The sequence below is a fragment of the Hyperoodon ampullatus genome (genome assembly GCF_949752795.1).
Source record: "Hyperoodon ampullatus genome assembly, chromosome: 15".
In the NCBI taxonomy this organism is placed as follows: domain Eukaryota; kingdom Metazoa; phylum Chordata; class Mammalia; order Artiodactyla; family Ziphiidae; genus Hyperoodon; species Hyperoodon ampullatus.
The window spans coordinates 24,697,188-24,723,036 of NC_136928.1; the positions used below are offsets into that span (position 1 = coordinate 24,697,188).

A 25,849-nucleotide genomic window follows, 5' to 3' on the forward strand; every position below is an offset into this window, starting at 1 on the left:
TGGTGCTGGCCGGGGGCGAGTTCTAGGACTTGAGGAGCCCCCATCTGTCTGGGGCTTAGATTCTCGAGGGCCACAGAGCTGCAGTCCAGCTCAGAGGAGAGATGAACCCGGGCAGCTTGGCGCCTTCACTGCCGAAGCTGCAGCGAAAACGGGAGGGAGGCCTGCATCTGAGGGGCCCAGACCTTTCACCGCGAGGTCCCCCCACCCTCACTCTCCTGCTTCACTAAACCATGAGGAGGCTGGATTTCAGATGCTAAAAAGGCCCCCAAAGCAGAGAACCCATTCCAGTGATACTGAGAGGGAGAGTGGAGATCCTTGCGTGATCTCACATGAAGCGAAAGCTGAGCGTTTGGCAGACACTGAGACTGAGGCTGTGCAGCAGCACGGCCCCCGGGAGACGGAAGCGCTGAGCCCCTTCCCCAGCGCCCGCACGTGCTCGTGTGGACGGAGACGAGGGGGGCCATGTGAGTGGTGAACCAGGGCGGCTCCCGAACACGCATTTGTCCCAGCGATTACGTCCCAGTGCCTCTGACCTCTGTATGTTGGAATCTGTGGGATAAAGGCTGTCATGTGGGGTGTACAGGTTCAAACTCAGGCTGAGGAGGACCAGATTCTGGCGGGAACCATGTGGGTGCCGACCCTTGGCTGGTGAGATTGGGGCCCCCTTGATGGCAGAAGGGGTCCATTGGCCTTGCATTTAGGAGTCAGGACTCTCCCTGACCGCAGTGATGGGTGTGTCACCCTGGAGGCCCCAGCATGAGCAGCTGCTGTTTTAAATCTTCAGGGAGCTCCTGCTTTGAGCCTGGCTGGGGACCATGTCCCTGGGGTGGGCGCGGGCTGAGTGCTAACTTGGATTTCAGTTGGCCTCCCCTCCTGGGCAGCCAGAACGAGGGGAAAGCAGCCCCCGGCTGATGGCTCGGAGTTCCAGGCAGTTGGATCGCCCGACACAACCTCTCCACCTGACAGAAGTAGCGCAGCCCCAGCGTGGATCCTTTAAAATGAGCAGTTTTGGGCCATCTGAATGACCGTGGCCGAGGTTTATAATGCCCGAGGCCTTCAGCCCCGAGGACCAGCCTCTGATGTCGTCTTGCATCAGTCTGACAGCCCTGCCCTGGGCCCCACCTGTGCCCGGAGGTCGAGCAGTTTCTGCTGCACCCCCTGCTCCACCCCACCCGGCAAACCTCTGCCCATCTTCCCAAGTCTGGATTGTCCCTGCTCTGCGAGGCCCCCTCAAGCCCTCCAGCTCTGCCTGTCTGCCCCCTTGGAACCTCCGACTCGGTCCTGGCTTCACTAAGACAGCGCTTGCTGCCTCGCGTGGGGTTTGGCGAGGATGGGAAGGATGTGAGCCCCGGGCGTGTTCGGGGTGAGGGTGACTGTTGCCCTGACATCATTGGTCCTGCCCGGCCTGCCCGCATGGCTGTCTCTGGGGAGGTTGGCGGGAGGTACCAAGAGGAGAGGTCCTTCCCCCTCCCTGGAGAGCAAGGCCCAGGCCCTGGCTCTTCCCTCGGCCCCCGGAGGGCTAGGGGACCACAAGGAGCACAGGGCTCTCCCCTGCTGAGAGCAGCCCGGTCCACTGTCCCTCCTCGGCCGAGTCGCAGCTTCCCGGCATTTCCTAATCGAAGGCCAGTTTCCATGGTGAAGAGGAGGTTCTTCTCCTGTGGGATCCACACCTGTCGTCTAGGGGCAGCGAGGCCCCTCCCAACCTGATCCGAACGTCCCAGCCCTGTGCTCCGAGGCCACCGGGATGGGTGTGGATTCTCGCTCTTCTTTACGCAGCGCTTGGAACATCGTCGATGTAAAATCCCCGTGAAATGTCCACCCAGAGGCAGATGCTTCAGGTGGGTGAGCCGCGTCCTGCCTGCAAACGAACCGTTTCTGGAGGAAAATCAAGCTCCGGGGCTGGGGCTCTGCCGGGCTTGCGTGACCAGTGGCCGTGGGCTGCGGGGTCAGACCCCGACTCAGATCCCTAGCCTGCTCCGTCATCTGTGTGCCCCTGCACAACTTCCTTAACCTTTCTGAGCCACAGACCTGTAAAACGAGGATGATGTTGCATCTTGCAGGGTTTTAACCAGGACGAGACGTGTGTAAAGCATCAAAGGTTGTTCATAGGCGCTCAGGACAAGGCTGTGGGTAACGACCAGCTACAGTGAGGGGGAGGCGTGGTCACTCCTGACGGGCATTAATCACAGAAACGTGGTCGTGAAAGGGGGCCAGGAACACGGCCGTCAAGGACTCTGCTGCTCTGTGCAACCTTTGAGGTCATGCGGGCAGTAAAGGAGCAAACCTCACATACTCCGAGTCACTTTTAATTAGACTGTTCTCATCAAAACGCTGTTCCTTTACTCTCTTGCCACTTAATTTAGTAAATTGGTGGAGTAAATGTGGCATGCAAATTGCCTCTCCCTCTAGAACATTCTTCACTGCCAAAGCCGCCATGGATTAGAAGCATTTGAAGTGGAAATGAGTTGAGTCAGGGCAGATAGTTGTTGAATCTTGATTATCTGCTTATAGTATTTTAAAAATAAGATCATGCTTTGTTTCCACTTAACAAAGGAAGGAAAGTGTGTTGGTGGCGTTTTAACTAAAATAGAAATTTAACAAACACTCTGCAGTGACTGGATGGATTACAGAAGGTGAGACCAATCTATAGAGGATGAAATTTTGCCAACTTAGGAGTCCTGTCTGGATAAACCCTCTTGTGGCAGCAGAAACCTGGTAAATATGAATGAATGTGTAGCAGTGTCAGCCTGGTTCCTGCCATGCAGCTTGAGGAAAGGCAGATTTCCGGAGAGGAGAACGGTGAGGGCCTACTTCTGACTTCCCGGACGAACGTGCAAGATGTGGAAGCGGGGGCTCGTCCACATCTGACTCCAGAGACCAGCAAGGAAAAAAACAAAATTCTGACCAAATTTCAGTGGGTTCCCACTGCTTACCCAGCCTGGCGTGGCCAGGACTTGAGGCCTCTGTGACATAGAGCTGGGATCACTTCCTGCAGGTCTGAGCTCAGAAGATCCTCGGTCCTAATCATTCAGAACCAAGGCAAATACCACATTTCAAGGAGTGGATGGTTTTTTAAAAAATCACCTTGACAACTGGAAGGCACAGCAAGGAAAGAGGAGGGGAGGGGGAGAAGGAAAGGACAGCACAGGGTGGGGGACAGATGAATACCTGGCATGGCTTCTAACAGCCTGGAGACCCCAAGCAAGTAAGCCCACCGAGCCCGAGGGCAGCCAGCCCTGTGAAGCGCTTCCTGGAGCAGCGTGGTCGGCAAGTTTGGCGGGAGCCCAGGGCACTGGGCTAAGAGGCACTGTGCCCCCGCCTTGTGGGTCTTAAGCAAGCTTGGATTTCTAAATAAGGCTGTGAATAATCTCACAGCTGGGCCCTGTGCCGTACAATAGTATGTGCTGGTTTTTGAGAGCTACTGCAAGAATGGATTTGCTGAATGAATAAATCTGCAGTAACCTCCAGTCAGATGTGAAAGCACAGTCCAGCGCAGAAATAACCTTTGAAAAGGTGCGTCAACCGAGCACAAAGGGTGCCTGGGAGAGTGATTTCCGGTTCGTTAAGGACTGGACCATCAGCTGGATTTCGGTTTTTCAGCAGATAAGAATTCAAATGAGGACCCTCTCCACCTCGGCTGTCAGCCTTCCGGGGTCTCCGTGTCACCAGTTAGGATCTGGGCAGACAGCTTTATTGCCATCAATTAAAATTCCATGCTCAGACCTTGTAATGTTAAGATGAGGCCAAGAGGTGGCTTTTCCCTGGCTAGATGGGGATTTAATGAGTAGGCAGACATCATAAAAAAGCGAAGCGTGGGTTGCGGGCACGGCTGTCAGAGCAGCAGAGGGATTTCTTGTACTGTGTTTGTGTCTGTATCGTCCTGCCCCTGAGGCCGTTTCATTGAAACGTTACAGCAGAGATGGGAGGGAACTTTTAGCTGTTTTGCTGCTTCTGCTCTGCCAGCCGTGCTGGGCTCCCAGCACGCGCTCCCGGAAGAGGCCTAGGCTTCCCTGGAGGACGCATTGGAAGGAAAGGCGGGGCCTGTATTTATGAAGGGGAAGGAAGGCCAGAGGGCCATCAGGACCCTCCAGCTCATCAGGTCCTGGTCTGCAGGTCGTCAGGTGTTCAGTCAGGGCTGACCCCGGTGCAGGTACCTGTAAGGCAGGTGACACAGGGGAGGATGCCCTGAAGAAGAGGCTGGGAGACTCCAGCTATGGGCTCTGTGTGTGCTCCACGAATGGGGATGTGGGAGAAAAAAGCCACACAGGCACACACATGGGCACACGTAGGACATGTCATCCCAAGGAGAGTTCAGTGAGATGTAAAATAATCAGCAACCCAAGTGCATTCTCTGCTAGGAATCTGTGGCCCCTTACCCCCCAGGAAGAATATACGTGGTGGTAGCGGGGGATAAACTTAAAGCCCCCAACATAGCAGCATCCAGTGTGACCCGACCCGGATGTGGTTCTGCCCCAGGGCCAATGCCCTGGACGCCCGTGGGGTTTGCATGCGGGCCTGGCCGGGAGCTACCCAGCAGCAGCCAGAGGGAGTGCGGGGCACGAGGATGCCTGCACCTGCCCTCCTGCAGCGGCGGGAAAGTCCAGAGGAGAGATGGGCCTAGACCATCTAGGCACCTAGACTGGCCTAAACCGCAGACCTGGTTTACAGATGTCAACAGTTGTTGTCAGGGTAGGTCTCCAAAGCACTCAGAGTGCTACCCTTTCAGTTTTTAAGTTTATATGTTATCTTTTTAAGTGGTTTTTCGCGTAGTCACAAAGTCGTGCAACGACACCACTAATCCCACTAACCACTGTACATTTTCGTCATGCCGGAAAGAAACCCACTCCCAGTAGCAGTCACTCCCTCTCTGCCTGTCCCCCAGCCCCTGGGACCACTCAGCTGCCTTCTGTCTCTGTGGATTTGCCCATTCTTAACATTTCATATAAATGGAATCAGACAGTATGTGGCCGTTTGTGTCTGACCTCTTTCACTTGGCCTCGTATTTTCAAAGTTCATCTCGCCTTCACCTGTGTCAGCACCCCCTTCTGTTTAGGGCCGAGTAATAACGTGTCACACGGAGACGCTCACCAGTTCATGCTGATGCTCGTCAGCCGGTGGACATCTGGGCTGCTCTTGTTTGACAGTTGTAGTGAGTCCTGCTGTGCATATTCCTGTCCAAGTCGTGTGTGGACGAACGTCCTCATTGATGTAGAAGCGGAATTGCTGGACTGTGTGGTAACTGTTGAGTCTTTTGAGGAACTGCCGGACGGTTGTTCAAAGTGGCCAAACCACTTTTCATTCCCACCCGCAACGTACGAGGGTTCCAGTTTCTCCACCTTTGTGCCAGTGGTCACTAGGGTCTCTATGTTATAGCCCTCCTTGTGGGTGTTAAGTGGGTTCGGTTTATCTTTTAGATTTTAAAATAATAATAAAGGGAGACTCCCCTGGTGGTGCAGTGGTTAAGAATCTGCCTGCCAACGCAGGGGACAAGGGTTCCATCCCTGGTCTGGGAAGATCCCACATGCCGTGGAGCAACTAAGCCCGTGCACCCCAAGTACTGAGCCTGCGCTCTAGAGCCCATGAGCCACAACTACTGAAGCCCTGCTTCGCAACAAGAGAAGCCACCGCAATGAGAAGCCCATGCACCGCAACAAAGAGTAGCCCCCGCTCACCACAACTAGTGAAAAGCCCGCGCGCAGCAACAAAGACCCAATGCAGCCAAAAATAAATAAATAAAATACATTTATTTTAAAAAATAAATTAAAATAAAGTAATGATGAAGGTTAAAGCCACCACCTACCTTGGAAGGAAAACCACGTTGATGATCTGTGAACCTAGTATGTAAAGTGCCAGCAAGTTCTTTAAAGGTCATATTTTTAGAAGGCAAAGCTGACCCTTTATTCTGAGTGACTTGCTCGAAGCTGTGGATGCGTTCTGGTGGCAAAGGAGATGCTGAGGACAGGATGGGTGTCCAGATGCCCGAATCTGCTTCTGATTCCACAGCATGGTTCTTCCCCACCGTGCAGCGAGTTTGAACTCCACGTGGTTCTGTGAGCACGTGTGTTGACACGTCTTCTCCTGGAAGCAGCAGGAGAGATGTCGCCTCCCCAGATCCTCTCTGTCCCCATTTCTAAGTAATGTAATGGTTAATATAGGAAGGTGCAATCACTGAACCTGGCAAGGAAAGTGTGTCCTGGGACAGGCCTTGGCTTGCGTTTACAGACGTTTTAAACTGTGTGTGTGGTTTGGTTTTGATTTTCCCGGAGGCTGACAGAGGGTGTGATGACTCTCACTAGGCCCTGTAGGTCAGTGCAGGGGCTGCTGGCCACACTTCCTCGCTGGGCTTGGAAGCAGCTCTTGGTCTCGTTTTCCGTACAGATCAGTGCCTCACTCCATCCCCCCAGCTGGCACGGCCGAAGTCAGGGTGGGTCGGTCTGCACAGAGCAAGCCAAGAAATCATAGCATCTCCGGTTTGAGGTGGATCTCAGGGACCCCCTACCCTGTTCACTTCCTGGGATTCCCCTCCCCCACCCCCAGCGGCTCAGCCTCCTTTACAGCAGTCCCCAGAGCGCTGTTTCCTGTCTGCCTGGGTCCCAGACACCTGTGGAACTCTCCACCTCCAGGCAGCCCATTCCCTCCTCAACTCTGTTGGCTGGAAGGTTCTCTTCTGTACGGACTCCCAGTCTGCTGCCCGGGAACACCCGCCTGTGGCGCACGCGTGTCCCAGTGTCCACATGGTGGCACTTTAATGAAAACAATTAAAAACAGCCACCACCCCACCCCCTGACCTAGTGTCCAGGCCAGGCGCCGCCCTGCTCCTCCTACAGCCCCAGGCCTGCAGCCGTGTGTCGGCCCGCGGTTCCCACCGCCCCCCTCCTGATGCCACCGTGAACCTCCTGGGCCTTCATTCCAGACCACTCCTGGTGAAAAGCTCCGAGGGTTGACACGTGTGTGGTGCTTAGGTTAGCGATGCAAGTCTTCGTCTTCCAGCAGCATTTTTGTCGTGAGACACATGGTACACGAGAGCCTGTTCACATGCGCACACTTTACAGACCGACAGCGGGACAGGCTAGGGTGTGTCTGCACAGCCGGAGCCGCAGGACCGGAGGCCCTGCCGCCCTTCCTTCGTTTCCTCTGGGTGCAGCCACTCAAGGACTCGGACGCGTGTCTCTACAGGGTCTGGTTGGCCGACTGGACGTTCTGTACTCAGAATCGCCGCGGATTTCTCCGTGACCTGCTCCTGCTCAGCAAGGACTCGCCGTGTCCTCACATCAGGCATCCAGCGTTTCCACTGGAGAACGTCCGTGATCGACGTGTCACACGTCGTCCTCCTTACAGCCCTTGGGCATTCGATGTCCCCGAGGCAGTGTGTTCTTGCTTGTGACCCCCTGGGCCGAGCTCTTGGGCCTGCCTGCGGGGCTCTGGGCACCACTTTCTCTCCCACCGGCCGTGGAGCCAGACGCTTGTTTTTACACCCTTGCCAACACTTGCTATTGTCAGACTTTTCAATGTTTGCCAACTTGGTGAGTTGAAATGGCCTCTTGTGTGCCTTAATTTGCAAATGTCAGATAACCAGTGACCAGTGCTGCTGAGAACCCTTCATGCACTTATGCACCATTCGTGTTTGTCTTTATTCAATGCCTGTTGGAATTACCCGTCTTTTCTTTGAAGACAGGTAGACAGTATTCATCTGGTGTTTACTGCCACTGTTCTCAGCAGTTTTGGATACATTAACTGTTCTAATCATTCCCAGTGAAGTAGTTTCTTTTACGGTGGTGCCTGTGCCTCATAGGTGAGGAAGCTGAAGGGCAGGTGGAACATCTCACCCGACCCCAGCAGGTGAGAGCAGGGCAGGGACAGCTCCTGGCACTCTAACCACTGACTCGTTTACATATTCTGGGGGCTAATACTTGCTTCTGAAGTGTGTTGTAAATATCTTCTCTTTCTTGTTCCTTTCTTTTTAGGGTCCTGTGATGAAGAGAAATTTTCTTAGTTTTAGTTTTGTTGAACCCATTTTATGGTCAGTGTTTTGTGTCTTTTTTTTTTTTTTTTTTTTTTTTTTTTTGCAGTACGCGGGCCTCTCACTGCTGCGGCCTCTCCCGCTGCGGAGCACAGGCTCTGGACGCGCAGGCTCAGCGGCCATGGCCCATGGGCCCAGCCGCTCTGCGGCACGTGGGATCCTCCCGGACCGGGGCATGAACCCGCGTCCCCTGCATCGGCAGGCGGACTCTCAACCACTGCGCCACCAGGGAAGCCCTTGTGTCTTATTTAAAAAGTCTTTTCCTACCTTAGGTCCTTAGATTAGTTACTAAAACTTTCATAGTTTTGCTTTTCACATTTAAGACTATAATTCGGCTGGAAATAATTTCGTATATGGTATGAGGTAGAGGACCATTTTTTTCCCACGTGGATAATCCGATTTTGCCAATGCCCTTTATTAAATGCCTGGCCGTTCCCTGCTGTCTGAGTGCTCATGCCCGTGATCACCTCTCTCTGTGTGCTGCTGTTGCTGGACTGGCTCAGTCCCCTCCGTAGGTCTATTCCTGATTCCATTATGTTTTAATAATTACTATAACTTCTTTAAAGCCTTGATGTCTAGCAGGACAGGGAACTTTGCTGTTCCATATGAATTTTGAATCAATTTGTCAAAATCCTGCTGAGATTTCCATCGGAAATGCATTTGAACCATGCACCAGTTTGAGAGAAGATTACAGCTTTTCTGTAATCTGAATCTTCTGAATCTTCCTACTCAAAAACATAGTATTTCTTTCCATTTATTTAGGTGATCTCTAACATCTTTCAGTAAACTTTCATAACATTCTCCATAAAGGGAATGCACATTTTTTGTTAAATTTATCCTAGTACCATTTACAATAGCAACAAAAATATAAAGTATTTTTAAAACTTATGTGCTCTGCTTGTTGACTGTGTATAGAAGAACGATTGACTTTTGTATATTAGTGGTTGTATCCAATAACCTTTCCAAACTCTTACTAATTCCAATAATTTCTGGCTGGTATTTTTGGGTTTTTACATAGACAATCATGTCATCTACAAATGAGCATAGTTTTGTTTCTTCCTTTCCATCACTTCTCATCTGTGTGACGGCATCTCTGGTGCAGTGCTGGATAGGAGGGATAGAAAAGCATCCTGGGCTGGTTCCTAGGCTTAAAGATAATGTGCTCAAGATCCCCCGTGAAGGACTATAGTAGCTGTTGGGGCTTTGGTGATATTCTTTGTCAGGTTAAGGAAATTCTCTTCTGTCTCAGCTTACTAAGAGGTTACTTTAAAATCATAAGGCAGATTTGAATTTTATCAAATGATTTTTCTTTAACTTTTGAGATGACATTGTTTTTCCCTTTCAATCTTCAGTGTGAGAAATGCGTAATCGTCCTACATTAAACCAACCTTATATTCCTGGAGTCCCCAAGTTAGACGCAGCGTCCTGTTTACAGACCTCGGTGGAGTCAGTTGGCGAGTCCTGAGTTGAGGTGCTTGGCCCTCAGGGCAGCCAGCACGCTTCTCATCTTTGCTTCCATGAGGGGGGCTCTTGGTGGACTCCCCTCCGAGCGTCACAGCCTACCCACTGCCAACCTCAGGACGGTTCAGCAGAAACCTCGTGGTGAAAACCACCATGGTGCTTGCCTCTCAGGGCCCCTCTGTTGGCCACTGGCTTTAACCTCCGTTTCCTGAAATCTGAGCAAGGTGTTTCTTCTTCTGTAATTATGGATGCTTTCAAATACAGTGACGATCTCGGACAGTCTGGTACAATGGCCCCTGCGTGCCCAGTGTTACCAGTATTTGCCAATCTTGTTTCATATCTCCACATTATTTTTTTGGGGGGGGATATCTTTTAAAGCAAATTACCAAATTCTGTTATTTTACCCCTAAACAGTTCAGTGTGTATCCGTGACAGATGAAGACTTTAAAAAAAAGTAACCACAGTTCCATTATCACATCTTTCAAAATGAATAATAACTCCCTGATAGTGTCTGAAATGTCTTTTCATGGTTGTTTTGTCTGAAATAAGGCCCACGCATGGCACAGGTTATGTCTCTCCCATTTCTTGTCACCTCTAAAGGCCCCCACTGCCTCTTCACGCCATTGATTTGTGGAAGATACCTGGTCATCTGCCCTGGAGAGTCCTCCATTCTTTTTTTTTTGCGGTATGCGGGCCTCTCACTGTTGTGGCCTCTCCCATTGCGGAGCACAGGCTCCAGACGCACAGGCTCAGCGGCCATGGCTCATGGGCCTAGCTACTCCGCGGCATGTGGGACCTTCCCGGACCGGGGCACGAACCCGTGTCCCCTGCATCGGCAGGCGGACTCTCATCCACTGTGCCACCAGGGAAGCCCCTAGAGAGTCCCCCATTCTTGACTTTGCTGGTTGCATCCTGTGTTGCTGTTTGTCGTGTTCCATCATCCCCTGAATTTCCTGTAAACTGCTCGATTAGAACAGTTTGTTTACCTACCTGTTTGTGTTAGTTTTTTCCAAGAACGCTTTGAGGTGGTGCTGTGAGCCTCCAGTCCCAGCGATGCATTTCAAAGTCAGAGCGTTTTTTCATCTACACTGTAGTTGTTTCAGTGAGGGGGGTTGTCCAGGGTGCCTCTGCCGTGGCACTAACAGAAAGGAAGTCCAGAAATGGGGTTTGGGAATGGGACGCTTCTCCACGTTAGGCTCCCAGCTGCCCACCGTCATGCGGCCTGGCAGCATGGCTCTCCTCGCCCCCAAATCTCTGTGCGTGTGAACCGGAGAGACTAACGTAACTTTGGGGGCAGGAATGTGACAGCGCCTCACATGGGCACAAAACGTCCTGGGAAGACACCTCTGTGTGCCAGGCTCCTCTCCTTCCCAAGGCTGTTCCTCTCCCTCCTGGTTCTCTGCTCCCAGTGGCATCTCTGTGCATCTGTTTGCTACTTCGCCCCCATCCAGTGCTCACCAGTGTCCCCAGTTTCTAGGCCGAGTCACTGGCAGACCCGCACTGAGCTTAATGGATCCATCTGGAGATTTCTGAGGAAAGAGTAACTCTTGGGGAAAAGGCTTTTGCCCTGAGGCCAGGTCCCCACGAGGCCCAAACAGTCGGGTTGATCAGCAGGTGGGCTCTTCACTAAGACTTTTCCAGTGGCTGAAGATCACTGGGAGCTTTGCCTTGAGAGAAGAAACAAGTGACCCCAGAGGTCAAGACTAGAACCAGTGCCTGCTCCCGCCCCCGCCGCTCTGCCTTCCCCGGGCTCCTCCCGAGACGGTGGCTGATGCCCATGCGTCTGGGGCACAGCTGCCACCAGCTGCAGCTTCAGGGAAGCTTCGGCAGAGAGGCTCACAGCCTCCCGGGCTGCATGAGGGCAGTGCTCAGCCTCATTTACAGCCAGGACGCGAGAAAGCAGAGGAAGGGAAAACAAACCGCAGGAGCCTCCACCTCAGCCCTCCCGCTCTCCCATCTTCGGGCGGTTTTGTGGTGTCTGGAGCTCAGCAAACAGAAGAAGAGGGATATGTGAAAGTGAATGGCGTCCAGGAGTCTCTCTGGGGAACCTTCAGCTTTGGGTCCAGTGGGTTCTCGGATTACCAGTCACTGAACCAGGCCTTGAGAAGGGGATTCCTTAAGGTTCTTGGCCCTTAAGAAGTGTTTAATTTCATCCGGAGGAAGCAATGGTTAAAAGATTTTCAAAGCGACTACGTGATGAGCTGCATGTGGCCTGTACCAACTGTCTGTCTCCTCCCGCTCCGGGCTGTGGAGTTTCTCTGATGGAAAGTGCCAGAAAGCATCCTCTGCCCAGCTTCTGTCACATTGGAATGTGTGCGGTCAGCCTGCCCAGCTCGGTGTGGGTTTGATTTCAAATGTTATTGTAAAACTAAAGAGAAACGGCAGACCCCTCCCGTGCCATGTCTCTCTCTGTCTCTTTCCTTACTTTTGTCGTTCATTTCCTCATCTTGGCGTATCTCAGAAGTATCAGGACTTTCATCCTGTAGATTTTTCAAGTTCTGTAAGCCCTGTGTGTGTTATCATATAAATAAATGTTCCATCTTCATCACAGACTTTGTGAGAGGGCGCCTGTGTCCGCCTTGCCACCGTTACACGCTTGGCTCCTCACGCGGTACCTGCACAGAGGAGTAGCCAGGAAGTGGGTGGGTGACGGATGGAACAGCGTGGACACGTCAGATCTGCACACAGACGCACAACAGATGCCACCGCCCCACCCCATCAAGAGCTGTGTGTGTCTCTTTGTGTGTGTGTGTGTGTGTGTGTGTGTGTGTGTGTGGACAGGCTCTTTGTTGGGGCTGGGAACCCTCTGGAAGGGTCTTTGAGTCCCTCATCACTGGTCACTAGCACCTTGGGCAATATTTATCATGGGAGCCCCGATAAATGCGCTGAGTACAGGTGGTGCCAAGGGTCAGCTCGTGGCCCAAGCCCATGCGAAAAGCCAGGGATTTGGAATCTTCACAGTGTCTGTGGTTAACTTTGGACCAGAATCTACAAAGGACTCCTCAGCTTTTCTCTTGAGCACAGGAAGGTGCTCTTTCCAAGATGACAGAGGATAAACCAAAAGGCCATGCTGTACGCCTGGAGCTCCACTGCCCTAAGCATTGGGAATCATGACGCTGACATCTCTCCATACTGAGCACGCACCCTCCTCCCGCCCCCCGGGGTGCTGGGCTGAGCAAGGGCCAGGAATTGGCCATCACGGGAGCCCGAATTTGTCATCAGTCAGAGCCACCCAGCCACTCCTGCCTCTTCCTCCCCTTTTCTCTCTGCCCTTTTGCTTCATAAAGAAACAGACTTGAGGGACTTCCCTGGTGGTCCAGTGGGTAAGACTCCACGCTCCCAACGCAGGGGGCCCGGGTTCGATCCCTGGTCAGGGACCTACAGCCTGCATACCACAGCTAAGAAGTCCGCATGCTGCAACTAAAGATCCTGCGTGTTGTAACTAAGACCCAGCGCAGCCAAAATAAATAAATAAATATTTTTAAAAAATTCCATGGTTTTTTTTTTAAAAAAAAGAAAAGAAGAAAGGAAACCAACTTGAGTGTGAAAAGAGGACTTCTCAAAGGCGGGGCCTCACCAGTTCTGCTGCCCGTCCTCCCCGCCTGGAGTGTGTCCCCAGAAGCTGCAGGCTTCACACCCCTCCAAGGTCCCCCCCGGCCCCTCCAAGGTCTCCCCCAGCCCTTCCAAGGTCTCCTGCAGCCCCTCCAAGGTCTCTCCCTCCGACTTAAACTGTGAAGCCCGTGCTCGCTGACTCTCCGATCCTCTTGCTGGCGTGCTTGGTCCACAGGGCTCGCTGCCTTCAATGTGCCGCAGGTACTAAAGGCTTATTTTCTATCTCTCTCTCCCCTTCTGAAATGTATGCTCCCACGGGGCAGAGACGTTTTCTATTTTGTTTCTGACGTGTAAGCAGTTCCTAGAACTGCGTCTGGTACATGTTAGGCGGCCATTGTACACTCAGCAGGTGAATGAATGTGAACAACAGTTCTTAAGAGTCTTTTGTTAAGACTCTGGGAAGGACTGCGGCTCCCCGGCCCTCCCTGCGGCCTCGTGGCGATCTGGGCCCGGGCAGGACTGGGGCTGAGCCGTCCATACTGAGCTGCGGGTGCCTGTGGGGCAGCAGCGGGTCCAGGACGGTGACTTTCCTTCCAGCTGCAGTGAGAAGATGGTGTGATGTCTGCCGACCCTCCGAGCGCTCCAGTCTGGCCTGTGTTTTGGCCGAGGCTGACTGTAAACAGCAGCAGCAGACACTCTTTACCAAGAGGGCTGCAGCCTGGAGGCCCCATCGGCCTGCCTGTGTCCTGCCTGCTCTGGCCCCCGTGGCCTCTCTGGGCTCGGGGTGGGGACAGCCGTGTCCCCCATGCTGCGCTGTCCCTGTATCACAGGAGCGCACGCCCTACAGCGCCGAGTCCGGTCCTGCGGCAGGTGTCGTGAAGGCCGAGCCAGCTCCCCCGCGCCTGCAGCTCAGCTCGGACGAAGGGCAGCTCCTCTAGCAGGAGCAGCACAAAGGCCCCTGGACGGCGCCGCTGAGCCCTGCCCGCCCCCAAGACTATGTGGGAGCGGGGCAGAGCCGGCCCACCAGCAGCCCGCCCCCGTGCATGGAGCCCCAGGCTCCCTCGGCTCAGCCACTGCTGGACGGAGGCGGGTGCCTCCAGTGGTGCTGGGCTGCCTTTCTCAGCTCTCCCTGCAGTGCTAAGCAGGCTGGGCCGCCCAAGGTGCGCAGGACCTGCTTTAATCTGCCGGGCAGGAGGTGGGAGCGTCTGCCTCTCTGCTCAGCGGGTCTCACAGCCTCCCAGGGTCAGCAGGCGGCAGCTCAGTGCCTGTGTGGGTGGCGAGGAATACCGCGCTCTTGAATTTACGTGGTATGTTAATCGTGTCCTCACGAACGTTTGGAAGCATTTCCTGCCATGCATAATAAATGATCAGAAACCGCTGGGTTCCTTTGAGCTATTCTCATGGGGGAAGGAACGGTGAAGCCAGGCCTTGGCATGGCAGCCAGCAGAAGGCAAGTGCAGCCTTGCTCACCTGCCCCATCAGCGTGGGAGCGCTGCACGGCAGTGGGCCCTGGGCCGCGAGTGTAGCCAAGCCTGGCTGGCTGGAGTGGCCACCTCCCCTGCGTCTGCTTCCTGGCAGGTGCGCCACAGGAATGGGCACTGGCGCCCAGGGTCTACCCACTTTCACTCTAAAGTCACACGGGAGCGTGAAGGGACTTCGTAGCCGGCTGGCTCTCTAGCACTCAGAATATGTTTGGAGCAAAGCTGCACCAGGAAGTTTCCGCCTTTCCGTCTTGTAACTGATGCTGCCATGTAATACCAAAAGATGGTATGTCGGGGAGTTCCCTGATGGTCCAGTGGTTAAGACACCACACTTCCACTGCAGGGGGCACGGGGTCCGATCCCCGGTCAGGGAACTAAGATCCCACGTGCCACGCGGCGTGGCCAAAAATAATTGTCCTCATCAGATTTATTGGCTAAGGTCTTTGTTTCCACAGAGCTCGCCTTTGTATACGTTATGTGTCATGTGATACGGACAAGTTTGGAGGACACGTCACATCTCGCTTTCTGACACCAACATGGAACCACGCATCAGACTTGCTGCTTCCAGGCACTCGTGTGAGCGACAGAGGGATGTCCCCTCGTTTAGGCTCACAAGATCCCTGGGAGAGAGGCACTTTAAGATGCCCGTTTTGCACACGATGAGACGGATGTGGCAGAGCCAGGCCCTTAAACATGTTGATGCACAGCCACCCCCAAACTCCTCCAGGGCCTGGGATCTGCTCTAACTCGGGTCTCCCTTCTGGCCCTCAGAGCTGGATTCCTAAGGAAACTTATTTTGTTTTAAACCTGGATATTTACAAATACCTTATTTTTCCCTTACCTTCCTGTATTACTTTTTTTTTTTTTTTGGTAGCATTGAAACAATGATGTTTTAAAAAGTATTTAAAGGTAATGTGGTGGTTAGTGTGGGCTGAAATAAGGGCCTAAAAGGAACCTTCCTGAAAAAAGGACAGATGCTGATGGGAAGCCTTTGCTTTCCTTCCTGACACCCAGGCCTTCTTCCAAGGTGGTTGGAGATCCTAGTGCAAGGCCCCTCTTACCCCATAAAGCAGGTTCTGGTGAGTGGACTTCCCGCAGGAGGCCGGGTGGAACTTGTCGGACATATGACTGGCTAAGCATCTGTGGATCGAGGCCAGAGCAGTCCTGGGGCTGGGGGGAGTCCCTCATCCCCCACGGGGAGCACCTGGGCATGCACGCCACTAAATAGACCCCTCCAGGGACTCCGTCACACTCTCCTTTGGTAACCACTGTCCACAGTGTGACTAGGAGCTTCTCCCAGTCAGCCTGCAGTTTGGGCGTGTCTTCCCAGAAAGTGGAAAAATGAGCAATTCTTCTCTAAACTGGGTAAATGCAAACACAGGTCTGGACCCTCCCGGCCTAATGGTCAACGACACACCTTTCCTTTTCCTTCCACACTAAACAGAGAAGGATCAGGGCTCTGTTGGGGGCCCCCTCTCTCCGGTGTGGGTGGTGGTGCAGAGCTAAGAGCCGGCCCCCTCTTCCCAGCCCCATGACATCCTGGAGCTGACTTGCCTCTTAACTTTTCTCACTTAAAAAGTGGTAGTTATGACTCCTACTTCAAAGGGTTCCTGTGAGCAGTAATCAGGTTACCTGGCATGCGTGGCTCGGGGTAGCAGCTAGATAAGCGGTCGCATTGTTCTCAGGAGCAGCGTGAGTGGCGGGTGTGCGCTGGGCTTGGGAGGCAGACAGCCTAGCACCCTCACCACCTCTGGGACCTGGGCGAGTTACTGAACTGCACTGTGCCTCAGCTTCCTGCCTGCAGAGCATCAGTAACAAAGGCCAGCCTCATAGGGCTGCTGTGAGGATCCAGTGGGTTGTAAGGGGTGCAGCTCAGGTGCTCAGGAGAAAGCGGCCAGTCCTGACAAAGAAGGGGTGACAGTGACTATGAGTCAGGATAAAGGGGGTCCTTTGGAAGCAAAGCAGGGGAGACAGGGTGTCACACAAGGGTTAGACTTTTCTTTTTTTTTTTTTTTTTTTTTTTTTTTTTTGCGGTACGTGGGCCTCTCACTGTTGTGGTCTCTCCCGTTGCGGAGCACAGGCTCCGGATGTGCAGGTCCAGCAGCCATGGCTCACGGGCCTAGCCGCTCCGCGGCATGTGGGATCTTCCCAGACCGGGGCACGAACCCGTGTCCCCTGCATCTGCAGGCGGACTCTCAACCACTGCGCCACCAGGGAAGCCCAGGGTTAGACTTTTCTGATCCGACTTCCATCCGATGCGATATAGAGTGGGCCGTGTGCAAGTGCCAGGCTGGGACGTCCTCACTGCACCCATCTGACCTGTATTTCTGGTGGAGAGGTGGGCTCCTTATTGGCCATCTTCTACACTTAGAAGCATCTGCCTTTTCTAGGACCACGTCCAGGCTCCTGGAACACTTGTTTGCCTTAGCATCCTCTACGAATCTTCTCCCTAGAGGCTTCTCCAGTAAGAGACAAAAAGCTCCTTACATACCACCAGTTTTAGCCTCTTGGTGTTCCTGGGAAATGCGGGAGGATGGATTTGATGACCTCTGGTGGGTGAGCCAGGGCTGAGTGGAGAGCCTGCTCTGCACGTGGCTGGGCGCCCTGCTGCTCCGGGATGAGGGGAGGCTCGGGCTCTGAAGCTGGCCGCTTCTCCCTTTGACCTCCTACCTCACCTTTCCATACTTGTCAGAAAAACTATGATTTTCGTTGTGAACCGGGCGTTACAGATGCACCCCTCCCCCTGCGGGTGGGTGGGAAAGCAAAGCCCAGCACCGGCCCGGGATCTGTCGCCAGGACCTGTGGGGCACGTGAGGCCACCGGGGCAGGGACAGGACAGTGGGGCGGGGCAGCCCCCAGGGACCTGCGACGACGGTGCGTGGGGAGCAGGGGCTCCTGGGCGGGGAACCTGGCTGGCGGCCCTCGCGCTCCCGCGCGGGAACCTAACACGGACACAGGGCCGGCTTGGAGGTCGTCCTGGGTCGGGTCATCCCGCGTGGGGGCTGGGGTCCGCAAGGCCGGAGCGAACACAGCCCGCCCGGCCCGTCTCCGCCTCGCCTCCTGCGTGGGCGGCCTGCCTTGCGCTGCTCCTGGATCTGCGTGTCCCCTCCGCCCTCCGGCTGGCGCCCACGCGGGACCAGGCGCCTCTTCGTGGAGCCGATGCGCCATCCCCTTGGTCGGGGGCGGGAGCGCAGGCGGGCGCCCGCCGTCAGGCCACTCAGGGACGTCTCCGTGCTCCTCCGTGTGGAGGCTCCGAGGGGCCCTCGTGGGGAGGAGCTGAGCCCGGACTGCCCGGGCCGCCAGGGTCTGAGGCCGCCCCTCCCCCCGCCCCAGAGACTGCGGCACGAGGGCGCCTGAGAGGCTTCTCCCGCTGCGTCTCCACCAGCGCGCACACTGACCGGAAACGCGGAGATGGCGGTGCACACAGGCCAGAAAGCGGCCACCGCCACCAAGACAGACTGGAAACGGGGAGCTTGCCGTCGACACAGAGCGTTGTGAAGCCGTGTCGGCCGGAATGCGGCAGGCGTTCTCTGGTCCTGTGGGAACTTTTGAGAAGCCGGTGCCCAGGGACACAGCGGTGTTGTTGGGAGCTGCCGGCACTATGACGCCCGCGGGCCTCAGTGGACTTGGGATCGGGCCGGGCCCTAAGGGCGCGTACCGAGTAGTGGTGGCCCTTTTCGTGTCACGGAATGAAGGCGACCGTGTCCCCGCCAGCAGTGTCCCCGGGGACCCTCCTCAGCGTGAGCACGAGCCCGGCCACGTGCGGACTGTCCAGTGTGAGTGCACCCGCTGTCCGGCACAGTTATCTTCACTCCCAGCATTTCCACGAATGTGGGCCGTAAACAGCCCCCAGAATACCAGGAACATGGGTGAATCTGCCGCCAAGAGAGTGGAGCAGAAACTTGAGAAGACAGCCTTTGCCCGAGTTGGGAACAGGAAAAATAAAGAAGGTGAAGAAGAAAAAGAAAGATACATCTGCACTTTAAGCCTCCTTAATCTCGCTGAAACATGAAACTCAGCTAAAGGCAGCTTCTCCCCTCGTGGTCACATCACAGGGCAGCCCTTGGTGGGTCCTCAGCCCGCCTGTGTGGGGACACATTGTGCGCTTGTCTCAGTCGCATGTTTCTGTGACCTTCTGGGTGGGGGATGTTTTACTCCCTGCAGCACAGAGCCTGGTGCGGGACCTGGTGCAGCGTGCTGTTCCATAAATTCTCGGAGAAGCGAGCGTCCAAACACGAGGAAGGAAGAAACCATCAGAACGAAAGGGTTGAAGAAAGAGGCAGGATCCAAGGGTAGCTTTTAATAAGAAAAAGGGAAGAAGGAACTTGAAATTTAACCAACAATAAAAGTGAAACCCAGGGACCTCCCAGCTGGAGTGTGATATAGTGACAGCTTCATTACAGGTGAAATTTGTAAACTGGGAGACAAACAGGGACATTCTGGTTAAATACATTGTTAACACGTGCCTCTTCAGGTAATTGTAAATCTGAGAGTGTCCGTGTTAGAAGGAAAGTATGCGTGTGACAACCTCCACGGCGATGTCAGGGTAAACGCTTTGGCTTGAAAACCGCTTATGAGCACAGAAATTGTAAACTGCACCTCACATCCCTCGGATTAGTCAGGATACAGGCCAAGCTGTTGATGAGAAGATCCCGAAACATGGCGGCTCAATCAGGATAAAGTTTCCTTTTTTCACGTGACATCCAGGCTCTGCTCCACAGCGTCATCTGAGGACCCGGGGCCTTCCCTCCTTTGCTTGGAGTGTAATCTTGGTGGAAAAAGCTGCCCCCGCCCCCCCCCCCCATGCTGTTCAAGCCACAGGAGCGGAGGGACAGGAATTGGAATTTCCTTCTAAATGGCGTTACAGGGGACTTGCCTGGCGGTCCAGTGGTGGGGACTTTGCCTTCCAACGCGAGGGGTTCGGGTTGGAATCCCTGGTCGGGGAGCTAAGCTCCCACATGCCTCACGGCCAGAAAACCAAAACATAAAAAAAGGAGAAGCAACGTTGTAACAAATTTGATAAAGACTTAAAAAAATAATGTCATTACCAAACACAATGACGCGGGCTAGAACTGGCACAAGTCCCTCTCGCTTGCCTCCATTGACTGGAATTTTGACGTGTGGCCAAGCCTCCTTGCGAGCAAGGCTGGGAGGTGAGGTTCTTAGCTGGTGAGCTTGGCCCCAGTTGAAACTTGGAATGTTCTCCCCAACAGGAGGATCAGGTGGACTCGGGGCACAACTGGCTGTCTCTGCTGCCTTCTCAGATCCCGTGACGCTTGGTTGGTTGGCGCTGGGCGCTCTCCCCCTGGGGCCCGCTCACGCTCCAGGGACCTCACCGGGCTGTGTCTCCCCAGGAGGCCAGGCCCTGGGTCTCCATCTCCAAGCCTCCGCTCAACCTGGCTCCTCTTTGAATGATCACTGGGATTTCCGGTCATCTGGGCCCGGCCGGTGTTAACAACAGGATTTAGAGCTGCACAGATCCTGGACCTCCCGTCCTGGGAAAAGTCCTTCCAGCCCGAGGCCCTCAGCCAGGCCCTAGTCCGGGGATTGGCTTGGCAGCCCACAGGGTTATCCGTTCGGTCGGTGTTTTGAGCGTGTGGTCTGTACTGGGCCAGGGTCAGGGATGCAACAGCAAACGAAAGCAGGTGGTGTCTGTCCTGGGGGCAGATAGTCCCGGGGCCTCCACTGGTAACACGTGCCGCCCGGGGAGCAGCGTGGGAGGAGAACCGGTGCGTCCGTCGGGTCTAAAGGCCGAGTGAGTTCCTTGTCCACACTCTTCACCCCAACTTGCTGGGGGGTTGGGCAGTGAGACCCGGTCCCGGGCAGCGCTCTCGGGAGCCTCGTGGGCAGCCTGGTGCAAGCAGGGCATCTGTAAAGCCCGCCTACGCGTCGATCCCAGTGAAAGACAAAACTGGGGCTGCTGTGCTCACGTGAGATCCCCTGACTCCACGTCCCAGTCGTGAGCCGTGAGGTTGACGGTATCTGTCTTCATTATCACGAACGCCCCGCGGGGTGGCTGTGTTAATTATCCTCTAGGCATCCCAGTTGCATTTTCCTTTCATTTCCCTTTTATTGTACTTTGTTTCCTGAATGTCTCAAGCCTCCCGAGGGGGGCTCCATGGCAGTGTTCGACGGGGCGGTTCCTCCGAGGGGAGTGCGCGGTGAGACCTTAGAGGGACCGGCTGCAGAGACCCCGTGGACGTCCTCAGCTTGGGCCAGGGGCTGCTCTCAGGGGTCCTCTGGCTGCTGCCGTGACGTCTGTGGAGTCTTCCCCTGTCAGAGCGTCCGCCTGCCCTGGGCCCTCATCGTGCACTAATCTGCTCCTGTCATCAAGGTCTCTGAAGATGAGAGGCTGGAGGTGCCGAGAGCCACCCGCTCTGAGCGGTGCCGGGCTGAGAGGTCGGTCCAGGGGCAGCTGCCCCTCTAGCGGCGTCTCTTATTCTTCACTCCCAGGAGCGCAGCCCGAGTGTTAAAGAGGCTTCCGCCCTCTCCGTTTGCTCCAAAAGAGGCTGGTCTTGGCCGTCTGGGGCGGGGGTTAGTGAGGGGTGTCTCCCGCGCTGCCTGTCCTGCCCCCGCCTTCGCGCTCTCTCGCCGCCTGTCCTGCCCCCGCCTTCGCGCTCTCTCGCCGCCTCCTGGTCCGCCGGCGGGAGCCTCGGCTGGCGCGGCCGGAGCCGGTGAGGTTGACCGCTGGCTCCCGCCCCACGCTCTGACCTCGGGGTCAGGGCGGCTGCCTGAGGCTGTGGCAGAGGCCCGCTCCTGCCCCCGCCCGGGAGGTGACTGGCTCCTCTCCTCCGCTCAGCCCAGGCTCGGGTCGGCTTTTCCCAGATGCAAAGGCACGCGGCTCCCAGCGGTTGCCGGGACACATCTGTCGTTGGCCGCTCTCCCACCCGCTCTCCTCAGCGTGTCTCAGGAGCGCCTGGGGCGGCCTGTTCTGGAGCCCCTGGTTTAGCGGGGGCACCACGGTGGGCGGAGGGAGCCCTGTGGACCCCAGGAGGTGGGGGAGCGCGGGGCCCAGGGCCGAGGCGGGAGAGGGGAGGGCCGGGCTGTGGGGTGGAAGCCGGGCGCGCGGGTGCCCGGAGGGCCCTCGGCCGCGGGGGCAGCCGCACTTGCGGCTGAGGGAAAGACGGGAGCGGGGGCAGCAGAGGCGCGCCCTCGGCGGCGGGGGTGAGGCGCGCAGGGTCAGGCAGGGGTGTGGAGCCTGCAGTTGGGTTGACCCGAGTCACCTCGTGGGAGGGAAGTTGGAAGCTGGAAGCGCAGAACTTTGAGGTCACAGCCAGCCTAGAGGCTGGTAGAGGCTGGTAGAGGCCGGCCCGGGAGGCCGGGGCCCGCACACGGACCGGCTGGGGGGCCGTGCCCGCTCTGCAGAATCGGCGGAGGACAAAGCCCCCCTGAAGTTCCGGGGTGCGGGCCACACGGGCCGGAGCCGGGCGGCACCTCGGTGCCTCTCCGCTGACCCTCCGTGTGTGCCCGCGGCCTCTGTGTCGGGGCTGGTGGGGTGGTGGGTAGGCCCGAGTGGAAATTCGGCGTCCCCTGCACCGGACGGTGTGGAGGGGCCTGGGAGGGCGTGGTGGGCGCGGGCCCGCAGGGGAGGGTGGGTCCGGCCCTTCTGCTTGCGTTTATCCCCCGGTGGGGAGGATTCCCAGCTGGCCTCCATCTGTGGCTGTGAGAGAGCGGCTCTCAAGCGTGGCCCTTGTGTGTGTGGGGTGGGGGGATGTGAAAGGATGGGGGAGGTGCGCTCGCCGAGCCCACACTCCCGGGCGGCAGGAGGTCCCCCGACCCCTCTCACCTTGATGGGTGTCCCAGCTTCTCCAGGGTCACCGGTGAAACACGCCCATTGCGAAAACAAAGGCTTCTAGTTGTGAGAGACTGAAAGTTCACGTAGAACGAGGAAGCTCCTTTCTTTTGGGAAATTTAACCTCAGGGGCGGGGCGGGGTTCGGACGGACACTCAGCCAGGAGCTCTGGGTGGGCCCGTCCTGAGCACCCACCTCCTGAGCACCCACCTCCCAGTATGACAACCAGAAATGTCTCCAGGTGTTGCCAGATGGGGGGCGGTGGCGGGGGGACCAAGTGTCCTGATGGAGCGCAGCCGGCAGGGCTCGCGGCCCTCTGGCCGTGGAGTCGCGTGGCTCCCTTTCTCTCCTGGCCATCGCTCTCCCTGAGCTCGCCCGTCGTGCCCCCAGCACAGAGCTGGCTGTGGCTTTTCCTGCTTGGGTTCTTCTAGGAAAGCCCTCTGTTGCTGCTGTGGCCCTGGCTGGTGGTGGCCGAGTGTCCCTCTGCCGCATGTCCTCTCCCCACTGCCGTCCCGGGTGTTGCAGAGGCATGGGCGCAGAGACCCGCCTGCGCGCCGTCGCGTCTCCTCGGAGAGCCTCTTGTATGCAGCGGCTTCGGGCTTCGTGCCTCTGTGTAGGTGGATTCAAGCACCAGAGGGATCCCTGGCAAGGCAGCCCTGGGGAGGAAACACGGCCTCTGTCGGGGAGCTTTTGGGTGTGGACACAGGGACGAGGTGAGGCTCCGTGTGCTTTTCCTGGCGGGCAGCTTACCTTTGGCAAGGCTGCTCAGCTGAGCGGAGCTTGGCTGCCGCAGAGAAGGGGGAGGGAAACCCGGACCCCTTGTTGCTGAAGAGCAGGGGGCCCCGGGCTCTGCTTGTGGCCGGAGGGCAGGTCAGACAGGGGGGCGGGTTGGCTGACCTTCGACAGGAGGGTGGGAGCATCCCATGACCTGAAGAGGATCCTGTTTCAGGCTCTTGAAATTGTACTTGTGGACGAGGCTGCCGTGGCCTCAGGAAGCTGGGAGCCGTGGCGGGCGGGGGGCAGGGGTCCGTGATGGCCGGAACCCCTCGTTAGAGCTTCCAGCCCTGGGGGTCCCTTGTGGACCTCGAGCCCGGGCCCCTGGCCGTGAGGCAGTGACATGGGAGGGTGCAGCACGGTCCTGCAAGTCTGTCTCCTCAGCTCAAAAAGCCCCTGGACGCACGTTCTGAGTTGCCGTGGAGGTTCAGGGAAGGGATGCTGTGGGGTGGTAGTTGTCGGAAATCTGGCGGATAGAAATAGCACCCAGGGTGTGACAGGTTAGCACAGAGTAGTGAGTAAAACTTTCTGGAGCCAGAGCCTGGGCGGGGGGATTCCGTCTCCTTCCGGCGAGGGGTCCCGTCTCTCTCTGCGCCTCAAATGAAGGTCTCCCAGCACCCTCCTCAGTGTCCCTCCAACGCGGAGCATGGCAGCCAGCGTGGAGGCCTGGGGCCTGTCGCGGGACCCTCTGCAGACCCCTGTCCCGCAGGGCCTGGCCCCGTGTTCCTGGAGGGGGTGCTGCTCCCTTGGGGTATCTCCCCAACCTGGGCTTTCAGACTTGGGGGCCCCTCAAGCCAGGTGCCAGGCGGGCCGGGTGGGCAGCTGCTGAGTAACCGCTGTGTTCTGCTTCCAGAGCCTTCCCCAGCCGTCCCCCAGCAAAGCCCTGCACAGCTGCGAGGGGAAGGAGCCCGGGGACCTCAGGCTCAGCGAGGGGGACGTCATGGTCTTGCGGCACCGGGTGGACGAGCGCTGGTACCACGGCCTCCTGCCCGCCAGCCATGTCCAGGGCATGCGGCCCCTGCCCCAGGCCCCGCCCCAGGGCAAAGCACTCTATGATTTCGAGATGAAGGACAGAGACCAGGACAAGGACTGTCTGACCTCCGGCAAGGTAAGGTGGGTTCCAACACGCCGTCCTCCCACCGCAGTCCCCGCAGGGAGCCTGGGCGTAGGGTGTGGCCGGTGTGAATCCCGGCCCTCCCTGTGCCTCCCCGCGGGGAGAGCAGTGGTTTCTCCTTCCTGAGGGTCTGCCGGGTGGAAGGAGAGGGCACCCGGCCTGACAGGTGCCTGCAGGTAACGGGAGCAGGACCCTCGTTACCTGAGTCACTGTGTGTCCAGGGCTCATGGGCCCTGGGTGGGGGCTTGCTGGGGAGACTGTGGCAGAGACCCCTGTCGGGTCCTGGGAGTGGGAGCCGGGCCCAGAGGCCAGCCCGTCACACCCTCTTGGAGAGCAGAGGAGGTGGGTGCGTGTGCTTGGGCCACTTGAGGTGGCCAGTGAGGCCACGGGACCCGCTTAGTGACAAACCAGTAGTATTTCCTGTGCGCTCATCCTGGGGTGCGGGTGAGATGTGGAGGGGCCTGGTTTCTGGCCTGCCGGCCTCGGGGGCGCAGTGTGGAGAGGACAGAGGTGGTGGCCTCAGGCCTCATGAATGTGCCTCCTTCCTGGCTTCCTCACCTCCTCCCACCCCAGGGCTGGGAGGGCAGGGGCGCCTGGAGCTCTGGAATACCTGCTGCTCCCCGATGGCAGTAACGAGTTATGTCATCGATTGATTAATTACCTTCATGACTGCCCGCCCGGGTCCCCGGGGAGAGGTGGGAGCCTGTCTTCCCGATGTTGAAGCTGTTGTAGGAAGAGGGACCCCTTCCAGGGTCTAACACTCGGAAATGAACTGTCCGAGGAGACACATGTGCTGACGAAACAGGAGACTTCACAGGGAAGAGGCGCCCGGGAGGAGGGCAGCAGGTGAGGGACCCAGGAGGACTGCTCTGCCACGTGGCTCTCAGTCTCAGGTTCCGTGGTGATCGGGTTTGTTCCCAGGTTGTCTTTGGCTGGCCGTCTTTCTCGGCCTGTATTTGGTCTGAGTCAGGGCCCTTCCTGGTGGCACACACATCTCTCAGCCAAGATGGATTCCAGCGTGAGGGCTTCTGGGAGGTTGGCAGAGCTTATTCTGGGCTGGCGGCGCCTCCCTCCCAAATCCTTCCAGCTGGCGGTAGCGTGTTAGTTCCGAGTTCCCGTCAGGATCTCCTGTTGTGAAAGAACTCATGCAAGTGGTTATTACTGTGCCTGGCCAGCACGGTGGCTTTGGTCGGTGGCTCCCTAGCAGAGCACAGCGCTAAGAGGCTGCGTCGCTTGCCCGAAGCTGGCATGGGCCTGGCCCTCCTCCGTCCTCGTGTCCTGTGTCTCTGTCAGTCTCTTTCCACATGCGGTTGTCAACACAGAACTGGGTTCCAGCTCAGATCCTGACCTTGGAGTGCACGTCCAGCTCACTGTGATTCTCTCCTCTGCTCAGAGCAGAGCTTGGCTGTGGTGCCGAGCTGTCCGCAGGGCTGTGAGTACCCTGTGCTCCATTTTGAGCACAATTGGCCTGTTCTGTGCAGGCTGTTGCAGCTGCTATTTACGTCTTGTTCCATTGTTCAGCCTGATGATGAATGATCTGTTTTCATTCAGGGTTTCAACTCTTCCTTTCTTCCTTCCATCAGGGTGTTCTGATGCTAATTCCAGTTGTCATCTGGCCCTGCAGGTTCCCTGGACGCAGGGTCAGGCCTCCCCCT

The 25,849-nt window shown here is 56.6% G+C and overlaps 1 protein-coding gene across 1 annotated transcript in view; it reads left to right on the plus strand.

Annotated features, from left to right (window-relative positions):
- SH3RF3 (SH3 domain containing ring finger 3) overlaps nucleotides 1–25,849 on the plus strand; it is a gene marked incomplete at both ends in the record, with an annotated part of 210,206 nt that overhangs the window by 75,025 nt on the left and 109,332 nt on the right. Inside the window, one exon of the mRNA XM_079721489.1 lies at nucleotides 23,957–24,188. Coding sequence (XP_079577615.1) covers nucleotides 23,957–24,188 — 232 coding nt within the window. The remainder of the gene's footprint in view (nucleotides 1–23,956; nucleotides 24,189–25,849) is intronic.